At 31.1% G+C, this 18,714-nt stretch overlaps 1 protein-coding gene across 1 annotated transcript in view; it reads left to right on the top strand.

The window, feature by feature from the left end:
- Positions 1 to 16,336, top strand: part of LOC130900940 (uncharacterized protein PF3D7_1120600-like) — a 63,406-nt gene extending 47,070 nt beyond the window's left edge. Inside the window, exons 3-10 of the mRNA XM_057811961.1 lie at positions 946 to 1,035; positions 1,199 to 1,392; positions 1,532 to 1,745; positions 3,342 to 3,580; positions 3,819 to 4,130; positions 4,531 to 4,807; positions 6,411 to 10,019; positions 10,119 to 16,336. Coding sequence (XP_057667944.1) covers positions 952 to 1,035; positions 1,199 to 1,392; positions 1,532 to 1,745; positions 3,342 to 3,580; positions 3,819 to 4,130; positions 4,531 to 4,807; positions 6,411 to 10,019; positions 10,119 to 10,364 — 5,175 coding nt within the window. The 5' untranslated portion in view covers positions 946 to 951 and the 3' untranslated portion in view covers positions 10,365 to 16,336. The remainder of the gene's footprint in view (positions 1 to 945; positions 1,036 to 1,198; positions 1,393 to 1,531; positions 1,746 to 3,341; positions 3,581 to 3,818; positions 4,131 to 4,530; positions 4,808 to 6,410; positions 10,020 to 10,118) is intronic.
- Positions 16,337 to 18,714: the final 2,378 nt, after the last annotated feature.

Below are 18,714 nucleotides of genomic sequence, written 5' to 3' on the forward strand. Positions count from 1 at the left end.
GGAGTCCAAAATGCAGAGTAAGAGTGGAAACATCGAGGCTTACAATCATCGAAAAAATTCAAGATGCTACCTTCAAGGAAAGGTCATGCTAGCCGTAGTTTGGGATACGTAATTTCAATATCCTGCATCCAGTTACAGGTTCGCCATTGGAACAGCTGCAATAGCTCAGACAGGCTTCGAATTAGTTGAGCATCCACCATATTCTACAGATTTGGCCCTCAGCGAATACCGACATCTCCCAAAACTTATAGAACAGTGTGGAGATTGATTTTATTCGGATAATGAAATCATATGTGCGGTAAATCAGCGGTTTGCAGAAACATATCAATCGGACAAATGTATTAATGTATCTTCGTCATTTTTTATTGTAAGTGGGTCAGGGGCTGAGCAAAGGATTCAGCACTTGTATACAGATCTGAAAGGTCAAAAATATACAGATATCTTAAGGAACAATTTCGTAACGAGACATCTACACTTCACAAGTTTTGCTTCTTGTATAGAAAAGCAAAGTTAAATTGTTCGTTGTAATTATTTGTTCGCAATATGTAAACAAAATGCGCTTATCGTCTATAAATTAATATAGTAATTTTTTGTTGTTAAACCTTTAGTTACTGAATTTACAGAAATTTATGTAATTGCATGTCTGAATGTACCTTAAAATTTCAATTGAATTTTATATCTAATTTTTTTATTTTGAGTTTTTGGGTCATGCGAATAAATTTAACACTTGAGTAGTAGACACACTATATATACATAGTTCGGTATTGTTATCTGTATGATCCGCAAGGAGTTATGTTAAGCGAATAGTTATGCTTATTCGATTAGGATAGTTTATATAATTTTGAATCACTACTACTATATTATAAATAGAAGTATCATTATGTCGTTGAAGAAAAGCTGTTATTTTGGAAAACATTTTTAATTTTGACATTTGCTTTATTACAGGGCCTCATGCAGAATGCTGGACAACAGTACGGCCAAGGAGGTGCATCCTTCCACCAAACAGCACCTTTTAGTGGCCACTCAGAGACTACGGTGAGCTTATAACAATTTATTTGGAGAATGATGCTCTAAATTACTTACGTTTTCCTTTTTCTAACTCCAACTTAAATGAATTTGAGAAAAATTGTGGTGCTAAGTGACTCGAATCCCGGATAGCACCTTAATGTTTTTAGTCTAATAGGTTTTATTTTTTTAGACATCTAGTGGGAGTATAACTAGCTCGCTTAGACAATTTAGAAGAAAAAATGAAGATAAACATAACCATACTGATAACAACACTGCATCTGTTACAAATGAAAGCCATGTAGCAAGAGTGGCGCCCCACAGCCATTATCCGCCCAGATCCTCTGTCGAGTGTTACCGATATCCAACACAATATCCAGATTATGGGTAATATTAATTATAAAATTTGAAAATTTTGAATTATAATCTTTTAACTGAAGTATTTCCATACATTTATTTGAACGTGAAATTTCAATCATACCTAATGCCGAAAATATTGTATATTCAATGAATCATTTATTTCCAGCTTACAACAACCTGTTAAATACTCAGAGATATCCGAACCACATCCACAATTACCAGAACAAACTTCGCCGTCGGTGATACAGAAAGCTAAGGGTAAAGAATATATGGAAATGTGTAATATGCAACAACATAGGAAGCCTTCCTATGATCATATGAATGGACAACAAAATTATAGTGAAAGCTTTAATCAACACGATCAGTATGAGAGTATAAATGTAAGTGGTATAAAGTAGAATAGTAGAATTATTAGATTTGAAAGAAGGCTGCAAGATATCTACTCCCAACTCTTTCTCCTAATCACATTAATCACATTAAAATTACTATAAAATTTATTTCTTAATATTGGACAAATTTATTAATTCAAGCATTGTATTAATTTGATTCTAATTCATCTGCTTCGTGACAATCAAGAAGATAATCCAATGGTATAAACCCCCTGCTAACTCTACAGTTATGAACGTTTGCTTATCTCACTTGTTAATTATCAAAAAAAATGCCATGATTATTGAAAGCGGCTTAAACTCAGTTGCTACAGTCCTACCTTCTCCTGAACCAGATCTTGAAAGACATTGTTTGCAGTTCGGCAGCTATAGTTGCTACAATTCTTTCTGCGGAAAAAGAATTTATGGCTAATACAATATACTTACATGATACAAACAATTTGTAATAAGTGATAAAATCATAGAAACAAAATCCATGATAATAATGATCAAGGAGTAAGGAGTGGAAACATCGAAGGTTAACATCATCGAAAAAATGCTACCTTCAATAGTAAAGTTCATGCTAGCCGTAGTTTGGGATACATAATTTTAATAGGTTGGCTGCAAAAGGAAGACCAGTGGCGTAGCTACTGCCGTATCAATGATACGGAGCCCCCGGGCTACAGAAGCCCCTAAAGTATTACAACCGGAGAAACTCCCATCTTCTTCAAACGAAGTGATAAAAAATGCTTCCGGAAAACTGTCGGCTAAATACAGTAAAGACATCTCAGTTAATCTTTATGAACAATTAATTGCTCTGAAAACATGCATCTGGAATTCAAAAAATTCATTCCATTAAGGAACTCATCGAATTATTGCTGATAAAATTCAATAGCCTTGCATCAAGTTTTCCAGAGGTAATAACAGCATGATTTCTATTCTTGACACTTCCAATTACGACCGCAATAGCTGAAAGAAGTTTTTCAAAATTAAAACTGATAAAAAATTACCTAAGGACTTCGATGGGGGTAGAAACGGCTGTTAGACTTGTCACTATTGTCTATAGAGGCAGAAATGTTAGAAAAACTGAAATTGTCTTCAGCTATAGATTATTTAATAAATCAATTTGCCGATAAAAAGGCAAGAAAAGTGTACATTTAATTTGAATTGTTTGGCTAGCTCAATTTCTAGGAGGAAGCGATAACTTATAATCAATAAATATTTATTTTAATTAAATGCAATCATTTTTGTTCCTTTTATGAGAAAATTTTATCCTTCATTTGGGCCCCCAACTAATTTTGATACAGGGCACTTCCAAAACACGCTACGCTACTGAGGAAGACACAATTACAGGTTCTTATGATGTCAATTTAGTTACAAAATCCATGATAATAATTATTCTCAAAACTTTAGTTAAGTGGCCAACATTTTGTCCACCCACAATTTTTTGTTTATTTGAAGTATGTAGCAAGAGGTAATTTTAATTTTTTTATTACATTTGTAAGTTATATAGACAATGCACTTGTATTTTGCTTGGTTTCATAATATGATCTTGCATCTTCATGAAAAATTATATTTTTACGGTTTTTCACAATTTTTTTTTTATTGCAGGTCCATCCCTCTTACAGACGAGATCCTCAGTTCATGCCAAAGGATCCCGAATTCTGCAAACAAAGTATTTATCTGGCTTCTACTCGCAAAAATGATTACTTATCAAGACTACAAAGGATTCATCCAAATATGGCTAGGTCTATAATGAGTGACCATCATTTGCAAGAGACCCAAAACTTACAAAACTTATATCAAGATTTGCAAAAATCTGTAACTATTCGTAAGCCTCAACACCAAATGTAAGTTCGAGTTTTTTTATAAGTATTTAGTTAAATATACTACTATATCCTAAACTAAACTAATGGGTAATTGATAGAGCTCTAATTGGTTCACCACTATTAGATCAACTATGACTAAATGGGAGAATAAACATTTGAGCAAGCCTACTGCTAGTTCTGTATTGTTATTATAAATTATGACACAAAGAATAGAATCCTGACAATATAAATATTTTTATTAAAGATTTATCATTTTCAGATTTGCCAATTATCCAAATAGTATACAAAATAACACATACCCTCATGGATACGTGCCGTATACGAATTACAATTGTAACTATAACAGACCACCTCAGATGACACCTAGATTTCCTCCCGTTAATCCCCACGAACGGAGCATGTCTCCGAGAAGGAGTTACTCTGGCCAAATGAGTTTTCCAACTAACTACGATACAATTGCTGCACAGAAACTCCCACCTGCTTACCCTCAGTACAATGCTCCTGAATATGCTCAACATTATCAACACAGAGGAGCATCAATGGGACAAGATTATTATCAAAGGCATTGCAGGTAAAATAACTTAATTTAATTTCATTTTCACGTTTCAGAATCTATTCATTATACTTTAAATAAAAACTTTTTGCATTTCTTTTAATGCAAAGCAGTTTCATTTAATATTTCTTCACTATCTCAAATTTTTGTGGCTCCACCTATCAGAACCTGTTTCACCTTCCTTGCTATAAATGCTTCCCTGTTTTGTTTTCACACATTCTTAAAATATCCTAAAGCTATGTTAGTTGAGCTCTTGATTTTGTGAATATCTGTGAATGTCTTATTTCTAATCATATCCAGTTTAGTTTCACCTTGAAACTTCCTTAAGGACCAGTAATTCTTCTGAAACTGGTCATGATTAATTTGAAGTCGGTCTGCTGCTGTCCGAGAATAGCATTGATAATTCTCTTATTTTCAGCCCTACCCAATATTTGGCCCCTCACCAAATTCCACCGCCAGATATTACAGAAGGTAGAGTAACAGTTTCAGACAATATAAAACATTATATAGAAAACTGGGCGGATGAAGAAACTGCGACAGAAATGAACCAAATCGAGAATCCAAGGATGTGTAAAGAGAGTATCAGAGGAAGAGATGATCAGTCCACTGAAACTGTGTATATGATAAATGCATCAGAACTACAATATTTAGAAAATGGGTTACTGACATCTGAAAATGGAATGACGGTACCAGTGGTGAGAAAATTTATTTTTATATAGTTACAACTGATTTCATTCTCTTGAACACTTGATAAACATTATCGTTGCGTTAATTTTCATAGTTCCGATTGTTTTATTGCTAACAATTTTAATCTTATTGATTCCGATCTTTTTTTGACACATTATCCATTATTTCTTGGCCTGATATAGTAAATAGAGTGCGCTCGCAAAAATCTTTGCGGACTTGTTTTGAAAAATGTTTTATACTGTTATAAAATGTTTGACTAAATAAGGATCAACAACACTAACACAAATCAAAAACAGAATGAAGGTTGTTTACGGTGACTTGTGTCCATCATTTTCAACTATTAAAAATTGGTCCAAGCTATTTCGCTGAGGACGAGATTCATTGGAAGATTACCCACGTGGGGGAGGTCCTTTGTTGGTGACTACTCCAGAAAACATTAAATTAGTGGATAAAATTGTTTCAAGTGACTGACGACTGAGAATAAAAAAATTGTAGCACAGACAGGCATTCCCAAAACAAGTGTTCTGAGAGTCCTTATGAGCATTTGAATATAACAAAAAATAGTGCAATATGGGTTCCTCGAATTCTCAGCATAGTGTAAGAGCAGCTTCGAGTAGAATGTTGTGAGCGATTTTTAGAGCTTTACTGCAAGGACCAAGAGAGTATAATTCGATCATTTGTAATCATTCATCATGTGATGAAACTATGGTCTTTTACTATGATCCAACACCCTAAAGAGATTCCATATAGTGACATAGAAAAGGACAGCCCGTGCCAAAAAAGCAGAGGTCACGAAAAGTACCAAAAAAGTGATGGATACGATATTTTGGTACTGCTAGGGTATCCTTCAGATTCAAATACAACCGTCAATGCGGCATATTACTCTGACTTCTAAGGTAATGGTGTAAAAAAATTATTGAAAAAAGACGTGGCAAAATCAGCCGAGGTGTGCCCTTGCTTCATAATAATTCTTCAGATTATATGTGTCGTTTACCAAAGCTTGAATATGACTTCACAGGAATTTAACATCCACCATATAACCCTGTTTTGGATCCATCCGACTATTTTCTGTTCGCAAAGCTAAATATCGAGTTGAGAGGTAAAATATTTAACAACTACGATGAAATAAACAGGCGGTGTTAGAACTCTAAAGATACATCATATTCTTATAGAAGCTTTAATCAGACATTGTGAAAAGTGTATGGAAATTTAGGGCAAATATATTGTAATATAATCAAGGTTTTTTTCATTTATGACCTTTCTATATTAGACTAAGAGCTCATGGACTGCACTACATAAATGCTTATCCGTAAGCTGTAAATATTGATAATTATACCCATGTAAGTCACTTTTCTGCATACTAAATTTGAAGTTGTGCTAATCACACTAAAAAATTTTATTTTGCATGTTCATTATATTCTATCATTAATTCTCTTCCAAACTTAGATGTTTTGCTGTTACAGTTGGTTTTCATAACTCAAAGGTGACATTAATAAAATGGGATTACATAATGATGAAACTCTTGCAATAAAATCATATTATTCACAACCTCCACCTGTATCCTAGAATCACTGCAATAACATTAATCACTACAATAACATTTTGTTTCAGATGGCATCTGAATCTGGTCAATATGTTATTAAAAGTGAAGTTTCTTTAGAAGGCGCTTCTGAGATGGTTAGAATAGTGGAAAAAAGTAGTCAACTGGAAGTAGATCCAGCAACTGGAGAAAGAGTGGTTAACCTTCATATCATGGATACAGTAAAACCAGACTGCATGCTGAACAGTAAACTAAATGAGTCCCACCAAAGATCTCTTGAAAATCCATATACAGAATCAGAAAAACCTCGAGTTTTAGTCCACCAAAATACAGTTATAACATCAGGAAATCAAATCACAAATGAAACAAATGAAAGGAGGGATACAACGCGACCTATCGACGAAACTTTGAAACTGGGAAATAGTTTACCATTGATTAGTGATACACTAGAAGAACTTAATAAAACAATTATGAACGAATGCAGAAAAGAAACAGTGGATAAAAATTGCTCACCAATTAATTTAGAAGAAATTGAAAAGTATAGGGAGCAAGAGACGACAGAAAAGATAAAATCCTCAGCGGATTGCTTAGTAGAGGAAATTGCTAGTATTCAAGAAATGTCTAATTCCCCAAAAAATAATTCCTTTGAAGATGCTCACATAAATATGATAAAGACTGACATAATTACGCATCGTGATGATCAGAACTCGCTACTTAAAGATTCACATAAAGATATTGAAGCTTTATTTGATAGTTCTGTCAAAAACACGCAGTCAACCCAACCTGAAATGAAAAACAATTCCTTCAATGAAATAGACGAAGAAGATAAATCTACTACCGAGAATAAAAACAATAACATATCAAAAGAAGAAAAATTAATAACTGAAAAAACAATTAATGAGACTGAACAACAATCAACTAGTAGCGATAACTTTACCGAAGAAATTATTCAAATTCCTGAGAAAAAAGATCATAAAGAAGAAGAATCTAAAATAAACTCTGACAATACAACTCATAATGATCTATCTTTGGCTATTGATACAGATAAAATAGACAAACGAGAAAATGAAGACGCAGCAATTACGTCTTTAGAGGTAAAGAAAACCGAAAAAACTGTAACAAAACGTTCAAGGCGTATTTTCTCTGTAGACGATATTATCAATAATATTGGAAAAAAATTGAGGTCCACGGAAAGTAACAGTACATCTCGAAGGTACAGTCTGAAAACGACTAAAGAATTTCTGGAAATGGAAATCACTAACACCTTCAAATCTATAAAATTACCTACAATTGAAACTCGTAGGGATGAAAAAATTCAGACGTTCAGTACTAAAAATAATGATAATAATGTTCTAGGAGTTGAGGAAAAACAAGTAAACAGCAACGGAAATGTAGAAAAGCTGATTAATTCTATTAATACCTCTGTAGATAACTATGTTATGGAAGTAATGAATGAAGAATCAACTATAATAAGCAAATCAGAAAAAGAATCTGAATTTTCAGAGCCATATGAAATTTCCAAAGAAAATGAACTGGAAAAGCAGGAATGTACCAATTTTTTGTACCTACCAGAAAATGAATTTGAAAACCAACAGTCCACAAATTTGAATCTTCAAAGTTCTAATGATTCCGTATTTCCAGAACCATTAGCTGTAACAGAAGAAATAGTATTAAATGTTAAAGATATTGATTCTCAAGAAACCATTACCAAAGATGAGATTAGTTCAGATCCATCTAATGTCAAATCGCTGAATTTATCAGAGAAACCTTGTGAAGTCACTGAAGAATCATCTCTACAATGTAAACCTGTTAGTACTGTAGCATCTCCAGTCAAAGACACTATTAATACAACTGAAGATTCTTCTCTAGAACCAAAAGTACCTGATCAACAAGAAGTGCAGTACCGTAATGTTATAAGGGTTGAAGAATCTACCGTTCTCCTTGAGATAGCCGGAGAATTAGTTGAAATAAATGTAAATATTGTTAACGGAAAAAATATAATAACTGTAGTGCCTCTTTCAGATACGGCTGTTGTGGATTTCAACGATAATTATGAAACTTCTGAAAATCCTGAAGCTACAGATCCCTTAAAGTTGGACGATGTACCGCCACAACAAGAAACATTGGCCGGAATTGCCCAGGTTAATATAGAAGCTCCAGAGTCTGATATCGTTGAAACTACCAGTGAAATAATCATCGGTATGGATTTAAGTTTAGAAGAAGAAATAAAATTGGACGTAGATCAACCACCAATAATTTTTACCAAAGCTGCCAAAAAGGCTTATGATTGTGATTTACAAATTCCTTCTATAACTACTAGTGGAGACATATTGGATAGCACTCGCGTTAAAACGTACAATTTAAATGATAAAGTTAGCTCAACCAAGGCAAAAACAAAAAAAATTAAGAATGTTGAATCTGATTCATTAAAATCGCTTAAAAGATTATCAGTCAAATCTGATAAGAAATCCTTATTCAGAGATCTCATAGCTGCTAGGAATAGAAAAAAAATTAAATTGGAAATGAATGATAATGAAGACGACGAATTTGTACCATTTAAAGATTTGATTAGGGCTAGAAAACTAAGAAAAATAAAATTGAAAGAAATGAAAAATAGTGAAGAAGCCAAAGTCGATTCAACTATAAAAATTGATGAAAACAATAAAGAAGCTGAAATTGTAGAAGAAGTAACAGATGTACATGAATTAATTGATTCAAAAATAGAAAAATTCCCAGAAGAAAGCAATGAATTCAGAAGTGAAGCTTTCAGCGAAGTATCTGCAAATACTTCTGACAAAAAACAGAAAAGTGTGTATATTGAAAGGAAATGTGAATATACACCAGAAGTGATACCCACCAATGTAAAACAATTGGATGATCCTAAGTTACCTAAACCAAATGAAAATTTACCTAAATCACAAATAAAGAAAAAACTTAGTTTGGAAGAATATAATAAAAGAAAAAGGAAACTACTGAACCCTGAAAAATCAGAATCCACCCATGAAAAGAAATCTAAAATAGAAAGAAAACAGTCTGAAGTGGAAACTAGCAAAACTAATCCCAAAAAAAATAAACCTCAACGGACAAAATCTTTAGACGATTTAAATTTGCTCAAATCCAAAGAGACTCAAAGTAAAAGGAAGCTCAGTCTTGAATATTCTCCAGTAAAACAAAACTATTTTGATTGGGAAGAAACACAATCTCCAAAAGTCAATATAAGTCAGAAGGACCAGGATAGCAAAATATGTGAATTCAAAGGTCTCATTAACAATAATAATAAAAACAAACCAAAAGTACTAATAGACATTAATGATTTCAATTCTAAGCCAAATAATGAAAGTTCCGAAGACGAAATTCTTCAAAACTATAAGGAACAAGTAGAATCCAAATTGAATACTTTGAATTTTCAAATTCCAAAGCCAGCTAAATCGCTAGAACGACAAATAGTTAATCCTTTTTCAAAACCTGAAACAAATAGTTTAATTGAAAGGTTCCTAAAAAATGAGAAGCTTAATGGAGAGGAAATGGAAAAAATAAGAAAGATAATATCATATAAGAGGTTGATGCAGCAACTGAAAAAAATTAAAAATCATGATCTCTCAAGGACGACGTCCTTAAATCCTGCTTATGAAGTTCGAAAAGAACTTTCAGAAAAACAAACTAAGTTGCTGTTAAAAAAAGTAAGTAATAACGGTTTTCATTTTTTCCTTCTAGTAAATCCATTTCAATATATTAAACTGTAATTAACATCAGTATCTAAACAATTTACCAATTTGCAGGTATCAGAAAAGAAAAAGAGCCGTTTTCGAAATTTGCATTCCACTTCAGACAGTGAAACGGAACACGAATGTCGCGAAAAAACGAGGTGCAGTGGTGATTACTCGGTAGTCCAATCAGTATGTTTGGCGGGAGTAGTGCCTAAACTTATTATCAAGAGAAAGACTGAGATGCCTTTACCGTTTGTTAGATTAGAAAGGTTAGATCTCGGTTTATTGGAGGAGAAAAATGGGAGATATGTCGGTTGAATTGAAAGATTTTGATTTGATTATAGTGAGAAAGGGACCAAAAAATACCAAAGTAAATAAGTTGTTGTCTGTTTTAATTTAATGTTTATAAATTTTTTATAAAATTATAGATATAATTTATTTTTTGGTTTTTGGGTTAAGTTCAATTAAATAAAGTTGAAAGGTTGGAATAATAATTAACAAGACCATCCATGCATATTTATAATTTGATTATACATATATATTTTGTAATTGATAATCAGCACATACATTTGAACGCTAATGAACTCGTGAAGATTTTTTCTGGTATAGTCGATATGTCCACACTATCTCTCATTATATCTTTCATTATATTATATATTAATACCTCATAATACCATGAAGTTTTCTGTTAATGAAGATTCCTCAATGTTACTGAAGCCACTCGTAAATATTTTGTAGTTTCGTCTTTAACAACCAAAAGTAATAATTAGTGTATTGACCATATTCATAGTGAACAAAATTATCATTGAAACTAAAGTTCATTATCTGATTATGTTATGAATTTGTCTGCCTTCAAAACTGTTTTGCAGAACTTTAGTAGACGGTGATAATTTAGTTTTTTATCAACACCAACAGTTCTAGCAAATTTCTAACATTAAATACTTTTCAACTTTATTTTTGAACAAATGCAATTATTGATTATTATTTGGTACAGATAATACTAATATTAATCTTTATTTTTTGTTAACTATTCTTTGAATGTTCCTATGATATTAAACTATGTAGTTAAATAAGATGAAACAGAAAAGTGCAAAATAAAAATAACAATATTTTATTTGAGATAGATACGGTTTTCGGAAAAAAATTTTATCCCGCACTTAGGTGTACTTCTAGTACTGATTTTCACATCTCCTGCTGGTGTTACAACTTTTTGGATATCCGTAATATTGAAACCTTAATTAACCTGTATGCTTCTTACATTATTCATTTTCGGACTGCTGATCCATTTTTTCTTAATATTGATTTGATAATATAGTAAAAGATTTTACAGTTCAATTCAATTTAATATTTGAATTGGTTCTTATAGTGTAATTCCTTTTGTTGGTTTGTTTTTTTAAGACCACACCAAGTATAACTCTAAAATCAGGTGTCTTTACTTTTATTTGATTGCACACTTTAGCAAAGGAGATTATAATTGGGAAAATACGTTGGCAAATACATTTGATCCAGAGTAGATAAGTTCATTAAAAAATTTCCTTGAAAGAATTTACTTCTCTGTTCCTAGGTGCTTATAATATATTTTTTCTATTTTCTCTGTTGTCTTTGATAAGCATATTTAGAAAGAGTCGTTTTAGCTTCTAGGATGAATCTACGACTTTTGGATTTGATTTTAATGTTTCATCTAGATGTTTACTGCTGGTTTTTCAAATTGGTACGCTTTACTCCTTCCATGACGATTTTTTATGTATTTATTATGTAGCTGCTTTTTTAATAATGGATATTTTGTTTGATTCTTACGTTCTAGTTTCATTTGATGTCTGTTCCAAGATCTATGCTTTTTTTAACAAGCCTAAATGGCTCAGAACATTTTCAATTTCCAATGTCTCTTGGTCAGTAGGTAGGTAGACATTTAGATTCACAAGCGTGTTTCTTTATTTAACTTTTTTGAAAAATTTCTTATTCGATCAAATTATGTGCTAAATGCTTCCATCACTCTGCTCTGATTGTGATGTCAGTCCCTGTTTAATGAATTTATGTGAATCTGCGAAAACTGTGCATTTCTTAAATAATGATATTGCTACGTATCAAAATATTTTTTAATAAATTGCAGCTTATTCCATAGAAGTGAGTACAATTTATGTTGTAATTATGTAATACAGAGTTTAAAAGCGTTGTTCCACTTTTTGTTACAAAAAATATATTATTTTTGTAAAAGTGTGAAATTGAAAAAATTTAAATTGTTAGTTATATGTACAAAAATCTTTATTATAATTTATGTCTATTTATTGTTTGAATAAATGTTACAACCCGAATATTTGAGAAGATTGAAATATTTTATATAATTAATTTTATTGAAAATAAATTATCAGAGTATAAATATTTTGATTCAAGTATAATTTTTTTATCTAAATGTATTACCACTAATAGAAATAAGTTTTGAAAACCAATGAAACAATACAAGATCATGAACTCATCATCCACATCTACTTCTTCAATTGTTTACTTCTTAGACCTTAATTTTTTTATTTACTAAATGTGCTGTTTTTTGATTTTTGGACTATTTCAAAATACCCTTCTTTTTTATTAATCTACTTATAAATTTCAGAATTTTCACATGGTAGATATAGAATTAAATATCATCATGTCATTTAATATATTTGGTTTTGATATAATTGTCATATTAGATACAGACAAGGACAAAACATAGGATTTGTTGGTATTGACATTGGAGCTGATTTTATGGGTAATAGCTATTGGAGTAGGAAACAAACTCGCAATATTCGCTTGACACCTGTAATCAACCTGAACTGGATTTATAGATACACAATTTCAGGAACACGAGGAATTGCAATTGAGACTACTTGATCCTGATTTATCACTATTTATTTTATTGGTTCTAGTAAATGAAAATAAGTTTGAGTACCAGTGGTAGCTTCTTAGTAGGCTCTTTTTATTAAGCATTGAACTTAAAACTTAGTACAACTACACAGGTGCTCTCATTTTTCCACTAATGATGCTCTAAAGTCTGTAGCTGTGTCTAGTGTTCTCAACAAATTTAAAATTGAATGAACGATAAGGATTGAAAGATAATGACTGTGGAATGGGACTGTATAATGGATGTCTCGTATTTCTGGCTTTCTAATCCTTGGCCATTTGGAGTATCGCCTTCTAGAAAATATGTCCTGAATGTATTTGTATTGTATATCAGTTTATAGTTTCAAAAATATTAATCTTACTAAGTAAATGAATAAATGATTGTGATAATTGATCTATGAATTTATGTATCAGAGTTGTCAATTTCTGGCAATATTTTTAAAAACGATATGAATTACACTATTATGCGGACGGATATTCAATCTTTCATAAAAACAAGATGAAATTCTTCTTTCAACAATGTCAGTCAACAATTTATCATATGCAGTGTGATCTATCTATATTGTACAAACCATAATAAAGGTGAGTTTCGTATCCAAAGGTTAATATTGAAGGTGAAGCTAGAGCTGTGTTGTGAGAAGTCTGAGGTATTTAGGGTCTAATATTTTACCAATTGGTATAAAATAACACAAGAATGATTGAGATATTTGCCAAATGGGGAAAAACCTTCAAAATAATCATTTGTAATTATCGTAATCTGATAAACGCGAAAGTGTTTTTCTTGCAACTTATGATGCAAACATAATCAAAATTCTATTTTAACCCAATTCACATCATTAGATTAGATTAGCCAGTTTTTCGGTTACTTTTCTATCCTATCAAGATCTTTATTTCCAATTTTGTTGGTTCGACATTAATAAAAATTCACACACCAATTTTTGTGGACAGTGGTAATTGGGTTTTGGTGTTCACCTTTACACCCCTTTTAACGATTGGGATTTATATTGTTGTTTTTTTCTTTACAAGATCTTCGTCTAAATATTGCCAAGAAAGCTGTTTGAGTAAGACATCACTTGTCTGCTTGTATTTTATTTTTGTGTGCCTTAATTCGTAACGCCTTGATATACACATACACCAATGTTGTGCCTACATATCACTTTTGTAATTTGCGGGTTTCATGTATAATTGATCTTGTTTGATGTCTATTAGTAGAAAACTTGAATCGAAATTCAATCCTAGATAAAACAATATTAATTAGTTTGTTGAAATCAAATATAATTAATATTTCCTTTTGGGTATTACATTCCTACATTTTTCCATTGTACTTTAATTCTTTCGTAGTTTTAATTATGTTCAAAACCATTCCAATTTATTTTTTTTTTGTATAAAGATGTTCCGAGTGCTGGATGATTTTAGATTCACGTATTAGAAATAATATTCATGCTTCATATGACTTTCAAATAAAAATGTTCTAAGATGCTTCATTTTTTGACTATTTTATATTTATATGTGTTATTTGATAATCAACGTTGAAAAAAATCACTGGATGTATTTGAAAGGAAAAACAGATAGAACAAAACAGACAAAAGTCTTCAAAATTATAGTGTTTTTTTGTTGCCACAAGTATGAATTTTTCTGAACACGTGATATCTTATTTATGTAAATTTTGCGATTTAATTCTAGAAAATGGAAACTTTAAAAAACCAAATTAAGTTGAAACAAATCAAATCAAGTATATATTTCTAATTTAATAAATCTAACACTATGGAACTCTTGCTATTATGTGAGGTTTTGTTTGTTAGAGTCAGAAAATCTTGTAAATATTTATTAATAGTGGGGTGTTTTATTTCTAGTCCGTTTTGTACAGCGGTATAACATTTGTATAAATAAATAAGATTTATTTTTATTTAAAATATGTACAAAATGAAGAAATTATTTAATCGGTATTAAAATGTGGTACAGTTTTTTTTATGGAAATGATTTTCTTCAAATACACTCACGCGCCTATCTTATATACAATTGCTCTCCGTAAAATGCTGCAAAGTCGATTATGTCGCTTACCCAATAATATTTAATCACATGAAGTCGAATTCCAGATTCATAAAATTTATGTAAATCAACATATTTGGTAGAAAAACTCTATTTATTCTAATTATTTGATCCAGTGGTAGTGCATTGTAATGTTTGTAGAGAGTACATTATTTTATATTTTAAAATAAAACTGTGTGTTTGCGAATAATAAAGAATCAATAATTTCATTGATAGTTGGTGGCTACACGATAATAAAATGATGTCATTATATGATTTCGTTCGTATTGTCTCTGATAGTTTCCAAAATTTCTTCTGTTTGCGTAATATTGATATTAATTTTTATTTCAATATTTTGTCTCATACTCAGGATTCTCCAATGATTTCAACACTCATTCAATCGTGATATATGGCAAAAGTTTTCCACAGAAACAATAGAATTGTACTTTTTTTGTCAATAACAATGTACCTTTTTGGGTTAATTACATCAAAATAACAAAAAATTGTTTTCAATAAAAATGAAAACCCAGACGACTTGTTTGTGTTGTTTTTTGTAATTTTTTTTATAGGTCTTCATCTTTTAGAATTCTAAAATATATTTTTCCTGCATATTATTCAATTTTTTACCCTTGTGATAAATTTTTCATTTTCTTCTCATCAGGAATGGAAACAAAGCATAAAATGCTTTTTTATTATTAACTTATTTTCAAAAAACTTGCATTAAGGAAATGCTTTGAAAGCGCTGTCTTAACAAAAGCTATCACTAGAGTGATATTATTAAATTGTTCATTTTTGCAAACTATATGTAGTAGACCTATTTCCACTTACATATTACATAAAGCAATAAAAATGTTCATTAACAGTTTCTTGCTAAGAATTAATAAACCCGCATAATTAACGGAAAACAATTTTATATAGGAGACCATAACTTTACCTGAATAAGAGTTTCAGAATATTCATAAACTTCAGAAATGTGCCTTTCGTCTCAAAAAATATTTCTTGATTATTAATTGGCACAAATCATTCTCAAAAGTTTTAAAATACGAAGTGTGAATAATTGTTCAATTATTCTTTATCGAATTTATTGTTTGTTTGAATCTAGAGGCAATAATTTCTTCAATTATCTGGAATTTAAAATATCAAATTGAAGTTTTTGTCTACTTTTCTTTATAAAAAAATATAGCTTAAAAAATAAGTAGCCTTATCTTTTTAGTATTATTTGTTACCATGCGTACTGAAACGAATATAGATGTCTATTCGTTTTAGTTTGCTTGAAAATATTTTAGATATAATGTGAGTGCCTTAGCACCAATATTGACTGTTATTTTTGTACCAATTTACTGGTATATTGTGTATTTAGCACTGTGTTATTAAAAAGGTTTGAAAAATTCTGTCATTTTATTTTAATATCCCTTCTGTTAAAAAAGTAATCGGTAACATGTTAATACGTAGTGAAGTTAAATGTGTGTGAATCATCGATTTTATAAAGGTTATGGACCTGCTCAAACGATTTTATATGGACGGTAGAGGTAAGGAGTACCATCCATGATGTAAAGTCTTTACTTCTTAGTACCATCTCATATGGGAGCTTAGCTTAAAAACTGTCCTCTTGTAGATGGTAAATTATAATTCAAAATTTGACCATAATGGCGCTCCTGTCGGACGAGATATCATATGATCATATGCCAACTCAGTGCATGAGAGACAACATAAAAAGGATGGAGCTAAGAGGGCAAAATAAAAAGAAAATATATCTGAAGCCTGGAGTTTATTTCTTTTGCTTATGGTTAATTACGATACTTCATCTTAGGGTTCCTAAAGGATCTTTAAGTGCCCTTTGTCCGTTTGTGTATTATCACCAGACACTCATTCTTTTTGGAATATTGATATAGTGACGTTTTAAGTAATCTTTTGAGAAATATTTTGTTTTTTAAGCTCAAGAGATGTAAAATTTCTATAACAAAGAACAGTATAATAATTAATTTTAATTAAACAGCGAAATCTCATTCTAATAATACAAAAAACAATTAAAACAACACCTTCCAGGCTTTTCGTAAACTGTGATCTAAGATAACGTAGATCATCTAATCCAGAACACAATTTAAGGCTTCCGTTTCAGGTAAAAATTTTAAATTTGAAACTAAACCTACAAGTCTTTTATTTACCTTACGAATATTGATAAGTTTTCGAAACGCTCTTTCATTAAAACAATAACGTACTGGAAAATCTCCATGCTATGAGTATCACGAACAATTCTGAATACATGAGAAAAAACATTACGTCATCAGTGAGTGCTCAAAACTCACACGTGCGAGGTTCAAACACATTGGCAATCCTTATAGCTTGCCCAATGACGTTGAAAGGTTCAAGCCAAGATTCCTGATTAGCTTTTCCAAGAACATCGCCCTTTGGTATAGCTCGATGGGATCAGAAATATACCAGATACATACCAGAAAATATACCATCACCTAAAAGAATTTAGTTTAGATAGTATTAAGGAAGTTTTATTTATCAGCATAGATATAAAAAAATATTTGAATTAAATAATCAGTACTCATATTTTGGTTACGTTTATGCCATCCTAGTATGGTTCATAATCTGTATTGTGAAAAACTTTTATTATCTTCACGAATATGTCAATTCCTTGATATATATATATATATATATATATATATATATATATATATATATATATATATATAATGTCGGGCCTCTTTTTCTGAAATCTAATTTAACCGGTGAAATATATCTCGATCTACTAGAAAACACGTTTGAACCGTTAATTCTTCAAATTTTGTAAGATAATCCAGATAAATTTGGCAACTGGAAATGAAGTTCCAACAAGATAGTGCTCCTGCACGCTATTACTTTGCAGTAAGCTGTTATCTAGATGAGGAATATTCTTGTAGTGGATTTGACGAGTCGGTCTAATAGAATGGCCAGCTTGGTCACCGGATCTAACACCTTTAGAATTGTTGAAGAATGTAGGGCAATTTCCGCTGACACATTTTATCCAGTCCGACAAGAGCTTAGTAGTAGGATGTTTTACTGCCAAGAAGTAGATGGAGCACATTATTATAATAACTTGTTCTTAAATATTTATTAATTTAGTCTTCATTTATTTTAATCAACAAAAACTCTGTAAATCCAAAAAATATAGTATGTATGAATAGGTATTCTAAATATCATTCGAACTAGGTGTCACATACCATATAGTGCCATTTAATATTATTTGTTTTCAGTTATCTGGTGGCTTACAGTAGTTCATTTCCACGCTCAAAATGTCATCAGTCTAAGTATTACCGTTCAAAAGCAAATACGGGGGAGGGGTATTTTGAGAAGCACCGTATAAGTAGTATAACAGTAGTACTAGCATGGCTTTCGTCTCACGAAGGAGCAATTGGTGACGATAATCCCGACCACCACTTAAAAGAAGCAACTACACACCCAACACAATCTAAATAAACTTGACCTCCAAACAGTTCCAAATATATTCTTAAGAATCTGAAAATAACGTAGAATTCAATTTAAAAAGATTCCACGTGGTTATCTGATGTGCAAAGATCATGATACTACATTTGAATATTTTCAATGTTAGTGATTGATACTCTTCATTATCTGAAACTACACAGCAACACATTTAACTTCCAGTCTAGAGGAAATAGTAAATAATCCTACCTAGAGTCATAATATTCCTAAATACCTGGAAGAAACTGATTCGGTTGAATACAGTCAGACACACTGCTGTGTCAGAAATATTTCTATC

This window comes from Diorhabda carinulata, chromosome 1, assembly GCF_026250575.1.
Source record: "Diorhabda carinulata isolate Delta chromosome 1, icDioCari1.1, whole genome shotgun sequence".
NCBI lineage: Eukaryota > Metazoa > Arthropoda > Insecta > Coleoptera > Chrysomelidae > Diorhabda > Diorhabda carinulata.